Source organism: Argopecten irradians, chromosome 2 (assembly GCF_041381155.1).
Source record: "Argopecten irradians isolate NY chromosome 2, Ai_NY, whole genome shotgun sequence".
NCBI classification, from domain to species: Eukaryota; Metazoa; Mollusca; class Bivalvia; order Pectinida; family Pectinidae; genus Argopecten; species Argopecten irradians.
The window spans coordinates 31,718,208-31,741,146 of NC_091135.1; the positions used below are offsets into that span (position 1 = coordinate 31,718,208).

A 22,939-nucleotide genomic window follows, 5' to 3' on the forward strand; every position below is an offset into this window, starting at 1 on the left:
GCTTCATACAATGATAGTTTTGCTACAGGTTTACGACATAAAGTATTTTTAGTATTTTTTTTTTTTTTTTTTTTGCGCGCGCGTCGTAAACCTGTGGCTTTACTAAGTAATAATAACTTAGATAAGGAAGTGTAATTGACAATAGGGGACGTATACGGCGGCGTATTAAGGCCACTACAAAGTTTTATTTATCTTGTACGTACAAGTTATTATCTTGTACGTACAAGATAGTATCTTGTACGTACAAGATAGTATCTTGTACGTACAAGTTAGTATCTTGTACGTACAAGGCGTATTAGGGCCACTACAAAATTTTATTTATCTTGTACGTACAAGTTATTATCTTGTACGTACAAGTTATTATCTTGTACGTACAAGTTAGTATCTTGTACGTTCAACTTAGTATCTTGTACGTACAAGATACTAAGTTGTACGTACAAGATACTAAGTTGTACGAACAAGATACTAACTTGTACGTACAAGATAATAACTTGTACGTACAAGATAAATAAAATTTTGTAGTGGCCTTAATACGCCGCCGTAGACGTACGTGTCACTGAGTTGCTTGCAATACTTACTGTAAGCTTGTTTCACAAAGTATTTTCTTTAATGTTTCTCTAAAATTGTCTCCCCATTATTCTTATAGGTTCTTTTTTCTTTGTCTCTACGGCTGTTTATCGATTAATCCCGTGTAATGCTTGTACTCGAGGTTTTCGAAAGCGATGTACCATTTATTCATTTTGGACAAAGTGCCGGTAGTAATCTTGGTCAAACTGCGTTTCACCATGCGGTGTTTACTTGTGTATCCAGGCACGTAGCTACCATAGACTCCTGTACCCCCGTGCATCCACATCATTTTCATGTTCATATTAAAATCAATAATCCTCTATACTCCATGGGTTCCGATCACTTACCATCTCTTCATCCCTTGACTATCTCATAGTAAAATTGGAGGCAACAGAACAGGTAATTTAGTCATTTGATGTACATTAAGAGTACACTGTGTACATACATGTAACACATTGGATGTTTTTCATGTTTCCAGTTAAGAGTTTAATAGAATCTTTAACCCCCTTTGGAGTGAGACAGGAGAATCTCAACCCGAGGGATAAGATTCTTAAGTTGTCAAACATGAGGCTTTGCCAAGTGTTTGACAGCTTAAGAATCTTATCCCGAGGGTTGAAATCTCCTGTCTTACCCAAAAGAGGGTGAATGATTCTTTTTCTTTTACCCCGTGCACCACTTTGTGTCTCTAATAAACGTGTCACTTAGGCAAGCGAGGATGACGTGACCTCAAAGAGTCGCCGTCTTCGCCGTCTTTGTGACGTCATTTCAATGTTGTCGTGACGTTATAATACTATTACCGCGACGTCATGATACTGTCGCATGACGGCATACCCTTGTTGAGCACGTGCGAAGATCTCGTGTAACCCTAGGGTCAGATAGAAAAATCTCACACTGGTAAAACTGTGGATATCCCTGTCTGGGGTAAGAGAAAAATGCAATCTAATAGGCAGATATATGTTTTTCTTTCATACCTACGGGTTTAAATACTGACTGGTCTAAGGCAATACATTCATGCCGCCTGAGGCTGTATTGCATGGCTACCCATTTCTATTTCCTCGGTAAAATTTTAACATTTTTTTCACAAACTGTACTGGTTTTACTATAATGATGCAAACAAAGGATTTTTTTTTTAAATGTCACGTGTTTTTATGTATGAAAATTAGACTTTCAGCCGTGGATTTCTTTGAATTTGTTTCAAAATGGCGGGAAATTATAGTTGTAAAATTGCAATAAAACGCCGAGGTATGAAAGAAAAATACTATTTCATAATTGGATATGAAGTATGGGGATGTGGATATGAAGGATGGGGATATCCCCATCCTTCATATCCATCATATGAAAAAGTCTTATGATATTAGGGTTGCCAAACCATTCGGAATTTGCTAACCGGTTAATCAATAAATTTAACATTGATATAAACAGCAGTAATTTAAGAAGCTCTTATACATAACAAAAGTAATAATTCAATGTATTTGCGCTACAGTCTTAGCGCGTTCAAATAAAACCAAGTCCATCTCGCTTTTTTACTGATTTTTATTTAACTCCGATACTTCTGGATAAATGTCTTAGTATATTGGTAGCTAAATTCCATATACATGTCAATGACCACTTTTTAAAGTATATAATCGATCAAGACCTCGTACATGATTACAACAGGAGTTCTTTGTTGAACTAATTAAGCTGTTGCAGCGAGTCGTGAAAAGCTTATGACAGAAAATTAATCCACAGTAAACTTTACATACATTATATTCATGTATTCAACTACAGTTTTATCATCCAACTTCGAATTGACCATGTTAGAGGAATCTGTAAATACTACCTAGTAACATCATAACCCAAGTTTGGAATCCGAAGCATGTCTCAAATAAGATGCATATTGCAATACATTGTATGATCTCCAATGTGTCACCAAAATGTGTATTAAGGACAAGCGGACGCGCTGTGAAATGTTTTCGCCACATTAACCAACAGATAAGTGACGATGGCCCCTGATACTGATCCGACCTGTGTCATTGCTCCACACCACAGCAGCGCCCTCTTCCCTTCCTTCCGGAACAACGTTGCCAGGGAGACCTTGGAGAAGACCATGAGGAAGGCCATCACTACCCATACCGTTACCTAGAAACCAGAAATGGAGGTAAAGTTGATTATTGTGTTATTGGTCAAGTAAAAAGGGGTTTTATTCTAGACATAAATTTTAATTTGGTTCTCCCACCATATAAAGGTCATTTGAAAGAAAGCACAGAAGATTTGGGAGGATTACACAGATTTTTTTTCTAAATTCAGTGGACTAATAATAATACATGTATGTATCTTACCACAACATACGGTCCTGCCGATTCTTCATACAACACCGGGGAGGGGCTTTGGACAGCCGTAACAACGATGAAAGTCGACAAAGCCGTTCCAACGAAGGTTAGAATACTGATGACGAGGCTTGTCGGAACCGGAAGTAATAAAGCCACCACACAAGCCGACGGGTTAGCAATATTTGCAAGTGTCATCGCGAGGTGGTAGGCATTGTAGCCGTAGGGAAGACACGAATACGTCTGGATAGACGGGGGAGGACGCCATTGGTAAGAGCATTAATCCAAACCACTAAACACAAGAAGTAAAGATAATTCTTAGTGGACATTGAATGGTGAGGAGCTGGTGGCGCGTTCAACACCACATCGCTTTCCAGACCATGAATAAGAGATTCACCCACTTCTGTTGGCTTATCGTTCCGTGATTTAGACGTCTGTAACTCCATAGGGTCTGTATTGCTGCAGAGTTTCTTTCTTGTAACATGTTCCTTCTTGAAGTACGGTAGGTAATTCAATAATGAAAATGCCAATCCACATAATATCATCATAGCAAAGAGAAACAAAAAGAAATGTTCGACGGGAAAATAAGGTTCTTGATAGATGGTTTGGATTTCGAATGAAGACAGGTTAGTCGTTGTGTCCATAATAGAGACATTTTTACACGATATTTTCCCAACGCCTTGTGCCAGGGCAACAAGACTTGGTATCAACCCACTCATGCCTTCTCCAATGAAATATCCGGTCATATATTGCACTCTAAATAAGGACATGAATGGCAGGAAGAGGACGGATGATGTGCAGTCGACTACGGACAAGAAGAAATGTAAGGTCATCAGGGCAGTGCTGTGTTCCTCTCCTGCCACTACGGAGGTATTCTTCCAGAAGAATGACAGCAGAAGACAGGCAAGAGCTCCGATTGTGAGGATGGTATATATAACCACCTTCTCGTTTAGTTTATCATTGGTAAGTATGTAGGCCAGAGTGACAAAGATCGGTCCAATGTTGGCTGGCTGCATAATCATGATCAAATACGAGGGTAAGGCCCAGCCCTCGGGCAGGTGTGGTACGAGGACAGGTAGTTCTATTAATAAACCATTGACGGCTACCCAGGAAGCCACGCCGAATAGGATCACGGTTAGGTACAGCAGAATGTTGATTTCCCCATATTGACACCGTCTTCCTCCAGGCATTATGAACTATGGTATAGTGTCAGTAGACTCTGTACCAAACCATACACTGCAATCCATTAAAATACAATTCTTTATGTGACTTTTTGGAAATGTATTTGACATATTCCAAAGTCATTAATATTACCATACAATGTATATCATTTTGTTTTTCTATTAAATGCCGTCTTTCCATTTTTTTTTTTTTTTTTTGTAATTCTGATCGAAAGTTTTATTGGGAAGAACCCTACCGCCACGTTGATGATAGTTAACACAGGGAATTTTATTCTGAAAAATACCTCTTAACGGTGAGGAACGACAAGAATGTGATAAAATCAATAATAAATTGTATATAAAACTATATAACTGAATATCCATATTGAAATCTAGTTTTTGAATTAATTCAAAATTTAATAAAGCAATGTTTCGTGAAGCAATAAAAAAATCACACAACTATCCTAAAACAAAGATCATTTATGTTTAAAAATTAGTAAACGTATTCGAACTTGATGTTTTAATGCAATAAATTTAGTTTTTTTGCTTTTCGTTCCGTTATCTTCTACATTAGAGAGCTAACATCTGATTCCTGGTAAACCCTGAGAGTGTAAAACACAATCGACTATTACTTGATATAAAATATATACTTACCAACAATGTGCCTGTACAAATGACGAATTAGATATGACCAGCAGGTGTTCCACGCTAACATTAAATATTGATGATATATTAAAGCAGTGTAAATAAAACTAGACAAACCACAACATAAAATACGAATTTATCATCAGCACCATTCACTACCACACTAGTTCCTCACACTTATCATCAGCACCATTCACTACCACACTAGTTCCTCACACTTATCATCAGCACCATTCACTACCACACTAGTTCCTCACACTTATCATCAGCACCATTCACTACCACACTAGTTCCTCACACTTATCATCAGCACCATTCACTACCACACTAGTTCCTCACACTTATCATCAGCACCATTCACTACCACACTAGTTCCTCACACTTATCATCAGCACCATTCACTACCACACTAGTCCTCACACTTATCATCAGCACCATTCACTACACACTAGTTCCTCACACTTATCATCAGCACCATTCACTAACACACTAGTTCCTCACACTTATCATCAGCACCATTCACTACACACACACTAGTTCCTCACACTTATCATCAGCACCATTCACTAACACACTAGTTCCTCACACTTATCATCAGCACCATTCACTAACACACTAGATCCTCACACTTATCATCAGCACCATTCACTACCACACTAGATCCTCACACTTATCATCAGCACCATTCACTAACACACTAGTTCCTCACACTTATCATCAGCACCATTCACTAACACACTAGTTCCTCACACTTATCATCAGCACCATTCACTAACACACTAGATCCTCACACTTATCATCAGCACCATTCACTACCACACTAGTTCCTCACACTTATCATCAGCACCATTCACTACCACACTAGATCCTCACACTATCATCACACATCACACCATATCCACTAACACACTCCTCATCACCAACATCACATACAACACACTAGATCCTCACACTTATCATCAGCACCATTCACTACCACACTAGTTCCTCACACTTATCATCAGCACCATTCACTACCACACTAGTTCCTCACACTTATCATCAGCACCATTCACTAACACACTAGATCCTCACACTTATCATCAGCACCATTCACTAACACACTAGATCCTCACACTTATCATCAGCACCATTCACTAACACACTAGATCCTCACACTTATCATCAGCACCATTCACTACCACACTAGTTCCTCACACTTATCATCAGCACCATTCACTACCACACTAGATCCTCACACTTATCATCAGCACCATTCACTAACACACTAGATCCTCACACTTATCATCAGCACCATTCACTACCACACTAGATCCTCACACTTATCATCAGCACCATTCACTAACACACTAGATCCTCACACTTATCATCAGCACCATTCACTAACACACTAGATCCTCACACTTATCATCAGCACCATTCACTAACACACTAGATCCTCACACTTATCATCAGCACCATTCACTAACACACTAGATCCTCACACTTATCATCAGCACCATTCACTAACACACTAGATCCTCACACTTATCATCAGCACCATTCACTAACACACTAGATCCTCACACTTATCATCAGCACCATTCACTAACACACTAGTTCCTCACACTTATCATCAGCACCATTCACTAACACACTAGTTCCTCACACTTATCATCAGCACCATTCACTACCACACTAGTTCCTCACACTTATCATCAGCACCATTCACTAACACACTAGATCCTCACACTTATCATCAGCACCATTCACTAACACACTAGATCCTCACACTTATCATCAGCACCATTCACTAACACACTAGATCCTCACACTTATCATCAGCACCATTCACTAACACACTAGATCCTCACACTTATCATCAGCACCATTCACTAACAAACTAGTTCCTCACACTAGTGCTAGTTAGTCATTTCTCTATCAAAATCAGGAGCACATGAATCAATACTTTTCTTCTTCAGTTACAAAAGTTACTTACTTTACACCATTACCACCATTTAGAAGTTTGAGCTTTTTATTTTCCGACAAAAGTCCGTGGCACTATGCCCTTTATATACATGGTGTACTGATTGCGCATCCACCAAAAGCTAAACAAGTTATTTCATATATTTTTTGTGTTGATTAGGCATACAAATACATGAGTAAACACCAATAATTGTTTAAGTGATAAGTATCGTTTATGCTCTGTGGGAGGTGAAGATTTTTCATAGTTTAGAAAATTTGAAATCAAATGTAGGAATGCAACCGTCCAACAAAGTCCGCAAGAAAATTATACGATAGGGCCTTATACACTTGTATCGGGGTATATTTCATAGGTTAAGTCATTTTAAATATCATGGTGCGAAGACTGACGATGAAATCTTACAATACACTAAATTAAAGCATAGGCCTCTGCAACAAGATAAACACACAGAATAACATCATTTGTCAAAAAATTATTTTTGAAGTATTAGATCAGGAGTTTAGGATTTGTAATTGTTGATAAATGAAACTTGTTGTCATTGTAGATTGCAAGATTTCAAGATTTATTATTTACTCATGACAGGTCACAAAAAATTAATAAAGGAAATAATGTATGGACACAACAATCAATAGACAAATCGAGATACATAATAATTATATTTTTCCTTATATGTTTAGAAGCCTAATTACTCTCTGAATAAAACAACTTACTTTACTTAGTAAAGCTGTATTGCACATAGCGAGCATGCAAACAGCGACGCCAAACTTCAAGGTTACACAATTGACCACAATACACCGTCATTCAATTCTTTTGATATATACCAAATATTGGCGACCTCGTTCATTTTGTAATTTCGAAATAAACTGTCAGACCAGTAATATTTTTCTTGTATCATTGATTTTAAGTCTTTAAAGTCTAATTTTCTTGTAAAAAGACATATTTTTTTTGTAATATACTCCAGTTGACCCCATTCATTTTCACTCCATTATGGTTCTTGATTAATGTCTTTGGGGACAAATCACAATTCTCTACTCAGTTTGTGCCATTGTAATGCCTTTTCTTGTCGGGGAAATCGGAGAGAGCTTTTGTGTTTGTCGCCGTCTGTCTGTCTGTCTGTCCGGATTTGGTTTCCAGATGATAACATGAGAACGAATTGGTGGATTTTGATCAAACTTCACACCATGGCAGCATATGAGAAAATACAGCTTGGGGTTGAATTTGGGATCGAAAGGTCAATTACAAATGTCACTGTAACCGAAAAAGATTTTTTTCACAAATTTTACTTTCCGGGTGATACTTGAAAACACATCAACCGAATCAATAGATGTTTTTTTTTATCAAACTTCACACAATGATAGCATATGAGAAAAAAGAGCTTGGGATTGAAATTGAGGTAAAAAGGTCAACTACAAAAATCACTGTTACTAAACATAGATTGTTTCAAAAATGTTAGTTTTTGGACAATAACTTGAGAACACTTTGAGAGATTTGTTCAAACTTCATACAATGATAGTTTTACTAAGTAATAATAACTTAGATAAGGAAGTGTAATTGACAACAGGGGACGTACGTGTCACTGAGTCGCTTGCAATACTTATTGTAAGCTTGTTTCACAAAGTATTTTCTTTAATTTTGGACAAAGTGCATGTAGTAATCTTGCTCAAACTGCGTTTCACCATCCGGTGTTTACTTGTGTATCCAGGCACGTAGCTACCATAGACTGTTGTACCCCCGTGCATCCACATCCACATCATTTTCATGTTCATGATACTCCATGGGTTCCGATCACTTACGATCTCTTCACCCCTTGACTATCTCATAGTAAAATTGGAGGCAGCAGAACAGGTGATTTAGTCATTTGATGTACATCAAAAGATCTAGAGTACACTGTGTGTGGCTTTGAAGTTGGGCGTCGCTCCCTCTGTAGTCTTCAAAGGAAATCATAGCAGGCCCGTGATTGGTTCAGATGTTTTCCGCTGAGCTGCCTCCAATTTTACTATGAAATAATCCAGGGGTGTAGAGATCGTAAGTGATCAGAACCCCAGGAGTATCGATAATGGAATCAATTCTGATTAAGCTGATACACAAAATTAATAAGTAAAACTTCTCTTTACTTGTATCACAAGCTATACTATTGCTTAAATAGCTGACATGAGTAGTTTATAATTTTCAACAGATCCATCGATGTATAATCAATTCTATTTGAACGTTAGCCTTACTGTGACATTCTATGATTGATGGAAATCCAAAAACTGAAATTGGTAGTTATCATCTATACAAGATAAAATTTCCAATAATCGTACCGTCACGTGGAGGTCGATATACAGCATGATAGACTCCTTTTTTTCCCTTTTTCAGAAACATCAACATAACAATAGTGTTGTGACGTAATAGTCAAATCGAAATTGCGTTTTTGAACTCCACTGTCCAAACGCGGAGTACACCAGGGTAGTGTCCTATGACCATTCTTTTTCTTGTTAGTATGTTAGTAACATGCACCTCTACTATTGACATTTTCTAAAGAAACTTCTTATCCAATACGAAATTCGGGGATCTTTGATTTTGTAAATACGTTGTTTTACTGCCCTTGTAGAATATGAAATAATATCAAAATTAGCCAGGATAGTATAATACCATAAAATAAGTATTGACCTCAACAAAAGCACATATTTTTGCAATATTGTTAACTTACATTATATATAATAATAATAATAAAAATACTGTAAGAGGTATCTTCATAATTCCAATTGTTCTGAAATCAGAACGATTTTTTAAGTGTTCCAGCAAAATTAATGTAGTGTAACTTACTTACTTTTGGAGAAAATCGTCTTTTTGTGTCCCTATTTCCCTGATGCAAATTTTCACTTGGAAGGTCTTTATCACTACGGTGTTTATTCACGTTGAAAACAAGCGTTCTGACGCCCTTCGCGGGTTAAGTTCATTTTACGAATTTAAAGTCAACAGAAGAAGCGGAATAATATCAAGAAACAATGCATTTTCAGCTCTAATATCGACATTAGTCGGGCACAAAACCCAATATCGGATAATAAGAATTTCCTGTAATAGTTGCAATAGAAAAATATTACGATGTCAGTAAATAAATGTTTAATTTCTTTCGTTTGATTCAATTTCTAAATTTGTTGACTTGATCCCCAACATTCCAGTGACGTCACTTTTAGTAGGAGTGAATGAAACGGCAGTCAGTCCCGCCAAACAGTGACGTCACAATCACCGAAATGACGTCGATTACATAATTCCCACGGTAGTAAAAAGGAGTACACACTCATTCGGTTTAGTAAATGCAACTTTTCTTGATCATCAAAGAAGCGTTTCGCTTTGAGCGAAATCGTGTAAATAACAGACAATTTGCTTTCGTTTTGAATACCATCTTCTGTATGTATAATGAAAAAGTTACAGGATAAACAGAATACAAGGTCACAATCTTGGTCAAGTTTTATTTTGGTGTCGACAGGGAAAACAAAGATGATTCTGCAAAACCTCCTCATCTAATCTCATCGCAAAAACGATAGCAGCATCGATATTAATTATAGCAAAATAAAAATGTCCAACGTTGGAAATATTGCAAGTACATTCATTATTTACATAAACCAGTAATTAGAATAATCATTTATTTCATCTAGACTAAATAATTTGCGAATCCCATACACTGCCTGCAAGGAGACGACCTTGGCCTATCGCTACCCACGATGCTCTCGATCGTGGTCTTATATTATGTAACTTTTCATGGGATATTAAATCTAGATATATCTGTTTTCGACAGTTAAATTTCTATGAACATGTGTAAAACAAGCAGTCTCAACTGCTATTCCGAGGCCGTAAAATGCATTATTGATCACCTCGGCCAAAACACAGGGGCACGCAAATTATGACAGAAACGTTTACTAGTAAATTGATACGTATGTCATTTAAAAGTATTGGAGACCTTTTGATATGCACGTGTATATATCATGACGTTTCAAGTGGCTGCCCGTATTATTTTTTGTGAAAAATGAATTATATATATTATATATATGTTATAAAATTCGGTTTGCTTTTTTATTGTCATTATTGTTATATACACTGTATGTGATATTTAAACGAAAACACATATTTTACCTAAGAAGCCAATTATATATATAATGTAAGTATCGGTTAGCTTGATAATATAATAATCATATGAAAGTTGAAGATTATTTTCTCGTTGCTACAAATTTGTGTGCTAACCATGGTACGTATAATAAGTACCCAGAGTTTAAACGAATTTACAAAGAAATGCTGGCGTTTTCTTTTGGAATGATCTAATTTAATATTACTAAGTGTCTTGGCTTACCAGGAAATCTCTACAGAGAGGATTCATATTCATCATTATTTTAGGAAGGTGCCTATGGTAATGGTGTGGTTGGGAGAGGGCTACTGTATGTCATTGCATCCACATTGTTTTAGCCTTGGTATCCATCTCAATTTGAGGTCCAAAGCGATAGGAAACCTGGGGTGCATTAAATCCAGTGCCCTGGACCTTGTGTTGTCTACATCAATCTTAACTTACAGCAAAACAAACAATAAATCATATTCCATTCCATTTAACATAACGGCACATTTGTTCTTCCGTGACCGTTGGTGACGGATTTGACATTCCAGTCCAGTTTCACAAATATTCCTTGAACTTCAGGAATTCCTGATCTTAAAATCTTTATAGGAAAGCATTACAGATTTTAAGGTTCCTTAACTTCAGATTTTTTTAAAACTTCCGTAATACTTTCCCATGGGAAATTTTATGTTAAGGAATTTCTGAAGTTAAAGATGCTCCTCCGCTGACAAATGGTATTTTTTTCTCTATTAAAAACAGGAGCAGATGATTTAGTATTTCTCTTCAGTTACAAAAGTTACTTACTTTACACCATTACCACAATTGAAAAGTTTGAACTTCTAATTTTACTTCAATTTCAAAAGATGAAAAATAATTAATTGCATCTCGAAAAAAATTATGTGACACTATATCCTTTATGGAATGAAGCACTGATCGCGCATGCACCAAAGGCGAAATGAATTATTTTATCTTTTTTTTGTGTTAATTAGACATATGTCTACATGATTAAACACCAATTATTGTTCAAATGGTGAATGTTAGCTATGCTCTGTCAGTAGTGGAGCATCTTTAAAGGAATGTTTGTGAAACTGGGATCAGTATGGCCTTATCATAGAATACTCGGATTATTTCATATACAAGAGGCAATACTTGATTAGAAATTCTTTAACTCGCTTTTCATTTTGATTATTATTATTGGACCTGAATTCGAATATGACATTGACTCTGTGAAGAAATGTTCTCAATGATATGAAGATTTGCCTTATCTTCATCTGCTTTGTAACTTATTTTTGTGATAACTGGATTCAAAATGGCTGTTGAGAGGCCATCTTGGATTAAAAAAAAGTGTTTTGTAGTTTTCTAACATCATGAAACAAAGTTGTTTACAACTGAACAAGCAGTTAAGAAAGGGTAATGGTCAGAGGTCAACATTTTATGTTCAAAGGTCAAGGTTAAATATTGCTTATCTGATGACCATTATCATATTACATTATGAAACAAAGCATATATCAAAAACATATCAAAACATATATTCAGTGCAATTGTAGTGATATGAAGGAAACTTAAAGTTGACAGATCAACAGACACATGCAAGGGGGATGGATCATATCTCTTTATCACCCTTCTGTCACAAGATGAGCTAAAGATCATACAACACTATAAGATTAATTTTATATCTTTATCTTAAACATGATTCTTTATCATTTTGTCAGTTCCAACACAACATGTATACATATACGTAGAATCTTCCTGATATTTTTACAACAGATTCAGCAATAAAAATCTATAATCCATGAACAAAAACAAAAGAGATTTCAACTAAATCCAAAGTCTGACAGCCATCTAGTCACTTTTGGACACCACAAATCAAACACATATCTAATCTCTGTATCTTTACAATGAAAATTTAAAGGCCCACTACCTTTCTGAAATAGCTTTTAATTTTCAAAATGGAAATGTAAAACAAGATTGTTAATTTCGTAGAGTCGCGAAAGTTGTTACCTTAACGTTAATACTACATGTATCATCACCTTCTGAACAATTTTATTAAAATAAATAAAATTTTAATTTTCATACATGTATCATCACCTTCTGAACAATTTTATTAAAATAAATAAAATTTTAATTTTCATAATGCGCATCGTCTTATGTTTCCTGCCGACCTTCTAAATACTGCACGGTAGTTTAATATTACTGCGCCACACAGCAAAACAGCAAAATGAATCTTGACAGTTATCATATATTATGCAGGAAATCTTTGTTTGGTGTTGTTACCTCATCTTAGGCCATCTATTTTCAAGGTACCTTTAAATTTCAGGGGGCCTTTGAAATATCAGTGAAAGAAAGTATGACATAGCATTACTCAAAGTCAGGTCCATGATGTGTTCACTATGAAATGTTGTAAAGATGAATACAAAAAGTTCTCTGTTAAAATGTCCAGTGCTGAAAATAGAGGTACCACAAATAACTTATTTTGTGGTGGTAAGTATTGGCACCAATAATTCTTACACTTGACTGGAGGAATATGAATAATGGAAAAATACCAGTCATGTTTATCAGATGATCCCACTTTACAATAATTTGTGCATTACCCAAGGAACTGAATTTGAAGCTACCATGATGACAAAATGGTGTATAAAACTCAATAAAACTTTTTCCTTGTTAAACTGTTAATAATAGTATACAATATCCATGGAAAAGGTCACTGTACAAAACACAAGATCCTGTCACACTGCCAGAACGTCTGTTTGTATTTCATGACTGAGCTGTGTTTGTAAGTCACTGAGCTTCTTTTTCAACACACCAAGTGCGGAGAACACAATGTTTTCTGGTCTTAATGACCCACATGCCTCAACATTCAGGAAGAATTTGTTTGCTTTTCCAGACAAACTGAATGGGGCTTCATCTGCAGAAATAAGAATTCATTTTACTATTACATATGATAATTAGAGTACAATTGTCGGTTATCTTACATGCAATATTACATTTTCACAATAATTACTGATTAAATTGTTGAATTTCAAACATCAAGTACATCCTTGATACAATATATGATAGTTTTGTATCATATTGAAACTGCAGCTGCGATAGTAATAATACTAATCATGCATAATTAATGAAAATGAAAATTTTCTGCTATGTTTTTCATCTAGAAACCATAGAGTGAATCCTGGAAAAACTATATTTTTCTAAAGATGTATATGGAGTGCCTCTTTATTCTCAGTAAATATCAAGGTTGTTAATATTGTGCTCTATTGTTTCTTAGACCCCAAAAAAACCAAAACTATCAAACAATGGGCAAAAATTACGAAATTTTCAAATTTGCTGAATTTATGCATATTTCAGATGGTTACCATGGCAACTAAAGTTGCAAAATTAGATAACTTCCATTAGAATTGAGTCTGAGATGAACTAAATATTTCAAATATAACAACTTCATTTCCTAACACTTAAAACTTGATGGATTAGGGGGCCAAAAAGGACCCAAATAAATACATATTCCTTATCTATTCTATGTTCATAAATCATTTTATTCTTTCTATATATTAAACTTTTAAAGGTTTTAATAGCTATCATGTATTTGACAATTATACTTTCAAAACACAGATATCAAGGTGAAAGAAGGATTGAAAGTTTGGAGGAAGTAACACAGCAGACTTACGTGTATCTTCATCCAATTCAGAAAATTCACTCTTGGGCCTGCAACATTAAACGTTTCATACACATGCATACAATGCCCATACAGGATAATCTAGATTTCATTCAATCAATATCATTGGGATTCAATTATCTTTTAACATTGCTTGATGTACCAGTACTTGTATTGGTATCAAACCCCAGCACCATGGTGAATGATAAATGTGCTATCATGTGCCATGAAACTATGTATAGAGGATATTTCATACAAATAAAAGTGGCAATAAATTCAATATAGAATTTATTGAACAAGTTTAAAACTTTGAGTTTGAAGAGTTTGCTTAACACAGAAATAGTAGTTTGGTAAATTTAACAGGCAAGTAAAACTTTTCAACATTTTATAACATGAACATGGGAGCTTTATCATGTCAGGGTTAGAAATATTTGTGTACTTTTTTTCATGGTTGGGAGATTTGATATCCTGTCAGGGATAGAAATATTTAAATTTGTGTGTACTTTTTTTCGTGGATGGGAGATTTGATATCCTGTCAGGGATAGAAATATTTGTGTACTTTTTTTCGTGGATGGGAGATTTGATATCCTGTCAGGGTTAGGAATATTTGTGTACTTTTTTTTGTGGTAGGGAGATTTGATATCCTGTCAGGGATAGAAATATTTGTGTACTTTTTTTCGTAGATGGGAGATTTGATATACTGTCAGGATTAGAAATATTTGTGTACTTTTTTTTGTGGTTGGGAGATTTGATATCCTGTCAGAGATTGAAATATTTGTGTGTACTTTTTTTCGTGGTTGGGAGCTTTGATATCCTGTCATGAATAGAAATATTTGTGATTCCACAGCATCCACGAAAGTAACCAAAATTTCTACACTTTGCACATTTCACATTATACAGTACTTTCCATTAATACTGGCAATATTTGTTAGGACAGAATGTTTCCATCTTCCGAGACAACCACAAAATATCATGTTGTATGACAAAGCAGAAAGGCCAGTAATGTCTTTACTGTTACAGACTAAATACTACTGACCATTCCTCTGCTTTAGGGAAGGTTGTATGGCGCAGTGAGTTATCCGGATCATATTCAAACGACACACCAGCTGTTGGATTCCATTTTGCATGCTCCTTGGCGAATCCTTTCCTTGCAAATGCTTTTACTTTCAATTCCTGACCTTTCCGTAGCTTCACAATCAGAATATCTAATAACAAAGATCAATATAAACATAAATACAGTGATTTCATTAACAGCGATTATTGTATAACTGGTTCTTTTTACAAATTCTGACTGAAAATGATTAAAAAAAATATATATCAATAATTTCAAGAGCATATATTATGTAATTAATTCGTAATATTGCAGGGATCAAAATTTCATGACCATGGTGATGATTCATGAAAATATCATCCCCTGGGAAAATAATCAGCTATAAAGTATTCACACCCCCCCCCCACCCCCCAAAAATAAATTTACCTTAAGATTTTCTCACCTCTTGTTTTGAAAATAACACAATTTAGCAAGCAAATATAACCTACCATCGGTGTCCTCATATTCACTGGCTTCTTCTTTATGTCGAGAAGTCACCTGAAAATACAAAATTACAACAGGAGGTTAGTAAATTCTATTGTAACAAAATGTGGTTATCTTTAGAGTCAACACCAGTAGTGATATAAGTTGTATTTCACAAGACCTATAGAGACCACAGAGGAGGAGGAATAGATTATTGTACAATCACAAGATTATCATCAAGAATTAGAATGTAAACTTTATAACATCCTTTTCAATTCTCAGACAGAATCAATCAAGATATAGACACTGGAAAATCGGTGCCCAGATTCATGAACATTCCCTAACTTTAAGGAATTGAAATTCTCCATAGGAAGGAACAGAGGACTCCACATAATCGAATAAAGGTTATTTGAATATTTCGGTTATTTGCATAAAATTCTGCGGTCCCGATTTTTTCCTTCTTTATCTTAGTTTTTCAACTCCGTGTATTTGCATAGACTTTTACATGACCTCCGGTTATTTGAATAAAATATTTGGGAAATTATGAAAATAAAATCGAATATTTTTCAATTTTGCAATATATTTTTAGCGAAATTCGCCGATATATGTTTCAATATACTTCGCCTTTACTAGAAATCATCATGGTGACAGATTAACATTATCGTATGGCTTGTTATTTTATGCATGAATCTGCAAAGGTATTCGACACTTTTACGATTTACATCAGCAGCGGTTGATCATAACTTTAGTATAATCACTGACTCAAACATCTAATTAAAGCATTTGCACTTTCAAATATGTTTATTTATTAACGTAACGTACCTTAGTTCGCGATCGGTTGGAGAAACCATGCTTCCTTAGAACAATCGCCATTCATGAGTAGTCTCGTTCAACCAGAGTCTTGTTGACTACTATAGACATGTGCGAATCAAGCGTCTCGTTGAACGAGACAAAAGCATGCAAAGTCGGCGTGCAATGACTACCGCAAGTTTCGTACAGTATGTAGGATACAAAAAATACTTGTTACGTTGTTTCATTGCTACTTGAATATGCATTAATTTCTGAAAGGTTATCAAGCTATTCGTCGTATAGATCAACAAAACTGGGAGAATTCTCAAAACACATTTAGGTCCAGTGAACGCATGGCTTTATCACCTGCCGCCATTTTCGAATTCATACACATGTGTAAAAACAACACTACTAGTTGATCGGCACTTTGAAGTTTAATCACGATTGTAAGTTCATTTTGCCAGGCAAATGTACGTAAATTTGTTTATTATTTAGGTTCAGAATTGTAGACACAAATTCAATCCTGTTTATTTATTGCATTCGATATCGATCGTTTAGCTGTTTCTCAAATATTCACGTGTCGATCTAACGTAAACAAGAATCTAATATTGGAATATTTTTTGTAATTAAACAATTAAAATCGATTTACAACTTCGAAAATAATTACTTGTTCGTTTTAAGTGTAAATAATTTACTTATTTATCAAGTAAACGAAACGATATCTATTTGCCTGTTCACATACATATGTGTGAGGTCAAACAAAGGTGCAAAATGTCATCTCCTCCTATTCGAATACTCCGGTTATTTGCATATTTTCTTCTGGAAAATGACTTATTCAAATAAGCGGAATCCTCTGTATTACAGAAGTTAGGGTAAATCCACCTTAAGATATTTGCCTTAACTTCTGGAATGTTTCCTATAGAGAATTTTAAGTTAAAGAACTTCTTATGGAATGTTGATGAAACTGGACCCTGATTAGCCTACAGAGTAACCTCTGTGTATACTTATTGTTATTGATTTAGTTACCTCTGTGTTATCATTTTACATAACTCACCGGAACAACTTTTGGGTTACTGGAAATGAGGTCAGCACTAGTCACATGGCATGTTCGGTCATCTGTACATTTTACTTCCAAGTTAAACTCCACAGAGCAGTCGGGACAAAATTCTTCACAAGTACAGTCCTATAACCACAACAATCAGCATCAAACAGCTTATCAAAACAGGGAAGACCCTCATAATTTAAGTGTTTCATGGGACTTTTTATTGTGCTTTATTCAAATATTTCAAGTATTTGAAGTTTCACCATAGATTGCACCAACTTAGAGCTATAAATAAGAAGATAAGTCAGCAAAGTTACAAACTATATATATGTCCAAGATATATCCAGTGAAATGTTCAAACAGCAATGTGTAACATATGATATTTGATAAAATATTGTTTAAATGATAGAATTAATATCTGTTACCTGAGTATTGCTAAGTGATAGAATACATATCTGTTACCCTAGAGTACTGCTATATTATAGAATACATATCTGTTACCCTAGAGTACTGCTATATTATAGAATACATATCTGTTACCCTAGAGTACTGCTATATTATAGAATACATATCTGTTACCCTAGAGTACTGCTATATTATAGAATACATATCTGTTACCTGAGGGCGATAAATGATAAAATACATATCTGTTACCCTAAAGTACTGCAATATTAAAGAATACATATCTGTTACCCTCGAGTACTGCATCCTATCCACCATCTCGTCACTAGTGAGCGGGATCAAACCAATACGGTGGGCGATAAACTCATCAAATAGAACAGTTGAGTTGGCCTCTATCTGTACCCAGTCTATGGCTGCAACAAGCATGGACCTTTCATTAAGAGGTCTAAAAAACATGTATCACATTATCTTTGTGGCTAATTCTATATTATTTGAGTGAATTATATTATGTACAAGTTATATTGTATTCCATAAACAAGAGGTCTAATGGGCATGTAATGATACATGGAAATATTTAGATTCAAAACAAAAGTTACAACACACATAGAATTATTTACAGATATAACAACCTTTCTCTTTTTACCTTAAAGCATTTACCCCTGAATTTTCATAATAGACTGGTCTAGTATTTGATATAGAAGAGGCTACATGTGTCTTCAGGGGTAAATGAGTTAAATGGAAGATATTGGTGATCATTCATCAGTGATGTTTGTCTTGTAATTATTATTATACATCAGACCAGAGAAACTTTCTTTTAGAGCAGCCCTTTCTTTATATGGTCTACATGTATTTAGTTAATCAATATTTAACAAAACAAATTCCAAAACATAAAGAGTTTGGGGAAAAAATCTGTAAAATGCCTTTGTTTCTTTTACTGACCACATCAAGATACCCAATAAAATTAATCATGTTGCCAAAGTAGGAATCATAAAATGTTGTATATCATGTGTGTTGGTTAAGGTAAAAGAAACAAAGATTGACGACAGATGTGAAAATAATTTCTATCATTTTGAACAAAAAAAATATGAGAAAGAATTGCTCACAAAGAAGTCTCAATCCAAAGTCAGTTGTGTTACATGATGAACACTGAAATCAATTATAATCATTTCACCAATCATGACTGGGGAGGAACACAGGTTGTTTGTTGGGTTATTTTTTCTTTTTCTTTTTGGTTTGGTGTTTAATTTTTGTTTGTTTGTATGTATATATATGCTTCATTTTATAGAAATAAGTCCATTATAATAGTAGTAGATTAATATGCTTTCTTCTCGCTCTATCCATGTTTTGTAAACATATGTAATATATGAATATTGTAATTACCAGTTTTGTAAACATATGTAATATATGAATATTGTAATTACCAGGTAGATATATACAAACCTATTGTTGGAACTTCTGCTATACATACTCTCCTTATACCATTACAGACACTGCAACAAAATACAAACAATTTATGTATATATAAACCCTGCATTTAGACAAGGCACCTGCATCAATTTACCCTACAATAATGCACTATAATAAATTCTACTAAATCAAAGATTTGTTTGTGCATATTAGGGGCTTATGAGAAAACATATTTCTACTTCAAGATAGTGAGAAATGGGCTCTTATCCGTCGGCATAAAAAGTACATAACATTGTTTCAAAACTAAGACAAAAACTAAATAAAATAAAGTAGTTTGCATTATGGCATATGCATTAAATCATTTGTTATAAACCTCTTTCACACATTTAAGGAAGAGACACTGAATGAGTATGGATTGTAAATTTTGATAATCTGGGACCATCTGGTGTCTCAGGGCCATATGTAAGTCATAATGCCGATGTTATGTGGTTGTAACACGGATAACAATAGGTCTCTAAATATATACTGGGTACGTATATCCATAATCATGGTGGCTACAGTGTTGTCTCCAGACAACCAACTGGAATATATGTCAGATTTATCACAGATTGCTAGGAGCATTATAAGGTTTGTGTCAATCTCTACATGACTATTTAACGGAGAAATAGATGCCCATGTGTAATCACCATATTCAAAATTAATATTTGAAAATGTATATATGATCATTGAACGTCAAAATTATTTTATCCTGCAACCAGTATTAGTGTTGTTGGAATAAACCTACCACACATGCTGTATTCGGCACCGGCGGAAAACAGTTGTATTTTATAATTTCACCATGTGTGCCGATTTGGCTATCTATAATCTACTTCCAGGGCAAAACATTGTTAAAAAGACGGACATATTTGCAAAAATATTGGCCTCTTTCAGCTTTAATGTGTGTGTTTTGAATAAATGTTGCAGGAAAAAAAGTTTATATGGTTGGTGTCTTAAAATATAAGCCATGTTTTATCATACAAGGATGATCATGGAATATAACATGGATACCATATAGATATTCAAACGAAGAAATGCCCAATGTGTTTAAAAAAAAATGAAAAAAATGAAAAGGTACTTAACAAGACAAAATTATTGCAAAGCAAAGTGCAAACCTATAGTTTTTATAGTTTTGGTCTTTTATTTATGTCCAGGCAATGGAAATTATGTTCTCAAAAGGGGGAGGGGTACTTATAGGGACATATGGGTGGTTACTTCGGTACGTATACCTATACACAGACTAAAGATCAGAGGAAAAAAAATTGAGTTATAATTTTCCTCCTGTATCAGCATGGCCTACTTCAGCAATATTACGAGACACCTTTGAAACATTATGTCATGTGACCCACATGTCACACCTACTCCCATATCACGAGTCGACTAGCTAGTCAGTCACTTTCTTATCGCTGATCTTTTGCTGAACAACTGTCAAGTGTCAACTCTCATTTCCGAATGCTATATTTCTATATGCTCAGAGCAACGTCAGATGAAGTCGGAAGGATAAATGCAATAATATCAATATTTATACCTTGAACCAAGATAACATCAATGTGTACTTACAGTTTATACAGTTAAAGTAATACATTTTCCCATTTATAAAATAAAACTATCCCAATAGTAAAACTGTAACTCGTTAAATGTGATTTAAATGTTTTATATTGGCACAATCATAACTTTGAAAATGTACTCCTCACCATCGGGTAAATCAAGAGGTTTAGACACAACCTAATTAATGTTTCAAAAGAGTTGATCTCTGTTCTTGCTATACCTCCGACATTTTTGGAATAGTTCACCACATGTAATTTGGTGGAATAAGGAATACTCTCAATCGACAGCCAGATAATTTATCTTTAATTTGGTATATGATACAATATAAATCACGCCGTATAAATGTCACTAGGTATCCAGAAACATCGGAAAACAGCCAGATTTCAACTGGTCGGACACTGTGGTGTCCTCCGATAAACACGCCAGGGCTCTAATGGGTAGCTCAAAAACCACTGCATGTCAACATTTCAGCTTCATAGGAATTAAAGTTTGGTGAAAAACAAACTTACCGGTATGTTAGTGTTTATCTATATACCATCCATTTGCTCAATACAGCCTTTTGAAATTTCCAATTGAAAAAATGTGCGTCTCTAGCCGTCATGTTGATATGTGTGTAGTACATTTGTTTTCTCGGCGTTGATTGGTCAATTAATTTTCGAGAGCCAATCAACGCCGACAAAACAAATCTACTGCACACATACTTACATGGCGGGCTAGAGACATAAATTTTTCAATAGGAAATTTCAAAGGGCTACGTTAGGCAAATGGATGGTATTTATCCATGGATTTACTAACCGGTAAGTTTGTTTTCTACCAAACTTTCATTCTTTATTCTTAAGTGTTGACATGCAGTGGTTTTTGAGCTACGCATTAGAGTCCTGGCGTGTTTATCGGAGGACACCACAGTGTCCGACCAGTTGAAATCTGGCTGTTTTCCGATGTTTCTGGATACCTAGTGACATTTATACGGCATGATATATATTGTATCATATACCAAATTAAAGATAAATTAACTGGCTGTCGATTGAGAGTATTCCTATTATCATATCCTATACGGTTGGTTAATAATCATACTTTTTCTGAAATTGGGTACTGTTATATGGCCGGCCGAGTTATAGACCTTGACCCAGTATTATACTTATGTTTATATTAGAAACGAACACCTGTGGTTGATCAGACGCCTCATCCTTAATGTGCGAAAGGGTCATTAAATCCCTGATGATGTCAAAGCGTATAGAAATGTTTTATTGCAAAAAGATGTTCCTGTATTATGTATTAACCTACAAGAAAAGATTATATTGAACATTCTTTTTGTTAATTACTTAACAAATGTACGATTTACTAGATCAATATTGTTAATTTGAGTTCAACATATCGTGACGCGAGGCGTCAAAGTGAAAATAGAACATACAACATCAACACGTCGGGTCACTCATAACTACAGTGAAAACGAAGCTAATTTGAATATAATGTGCAATCAATATTCAACCTGAGATCTGTATCTTCTATGACAAATTTTATGTTCTCATCTGTTAGTTGAGATATTTGAACTGTTGGCTGATTTGCGTACGGCATCTTCTCGTGTGTTTCTTTCTTTGAATCTTGCACAAAATTGATAGTTACATCCGGTTGACGCCAGATGGCGTTGTTTATGGATTAGTCTATAATTTTATAAAGGGTGGTCATAGTACATTAACGAAAAGAAAATTCAAACTTCGGTTAAAATGAAACTGTTATGATATAAATAACTAATTTTAGTAATAAATTTGTTAATAGAATTGTCATTAAAAGGGGAAATTCACAGAAGATGAAAAACTGAAGCTTT

The 22,939-nt window shown here is 34.8% G+C and overlaps 1 protein-coding gene and 1 pseudogene across 2 annotated transcripts; both read right to left on the reverse strand.

The window, feature by feature from the left end:
• Positions 1-2,091: 2,091 nt before the first annotated feature.
• LOC138315149 (solute carrier family 52, riboflavin transporter, member 3-B-like) lies at positions 2,092-4,591 on the reverse strand (annotated as a pseudogene).
• Positions 4,592-12,392: 7,801 nt separating this feature from the next.
• LOC138315150 (DNA-directed RNA polymerase II subunit RPB3-like) lies at positions 12,393-22,747 on the reverse strand. Of its 2 annotated transcripts, XR_011207465.1 has the most exons (9): positions 22,604-22,747; positions 19,564-19,613; positions 18,415-18,536; positions 17,734-17,862; positions 15,917-15,965; positions 15,414-15,582; positions 14,390-14,427; positions 12,817-13,633; positions 12,393-12,758 (listed from the first exon to the last, which is right to left on the reverse strand). XR_011207465.1 is itself a non-coding variant. In XM_069255942.1 (8 exons), the coding sequence occupies exons 1-8, from the start codon at positions 22,687-22,689 to the stop codon at positions 13,455-13,457; spliced, it is 822 nt and encodes a 273-aa protein (XP_069112043.1). In that variant the 5' UTR covers positions 22,690-22,747; the 3' UTR covers positions 12,393-13,454. The 2 variants fall into 2 exon arrangements, 1 of the variants encoding a protein (XP_069112043.1); XM_069255942.1 differs by having other exon boundaries at positions 12,393-13,633.
• Between the last annotated feature and the right edge of the window lie 192 nt (positions 22,748-22,939).

Coding starts and splice junctions, on each gene's coding strand:
- LOC138315150 (XM_069255942.1), bottom strand. CDS start 22,689: ATGCCGTACGCAAATCAGCCAACAGTTCAAATATCTCAACTAACAGAT. Junction 15,583..15,916: donor TGAATATGAGGACACCGATG/GTAGGTTATATT, acceptor CTTTGTTATTAG/ATATTCTGATTGTGAAGCTA. Junction 14,428..15,413: donor TTCCCTAAAGCAGAGGAATG/GTCAGTAGTATT, acceptor TTAATGTTGCAG/GCCCAAGAGTGAATTTTCTG.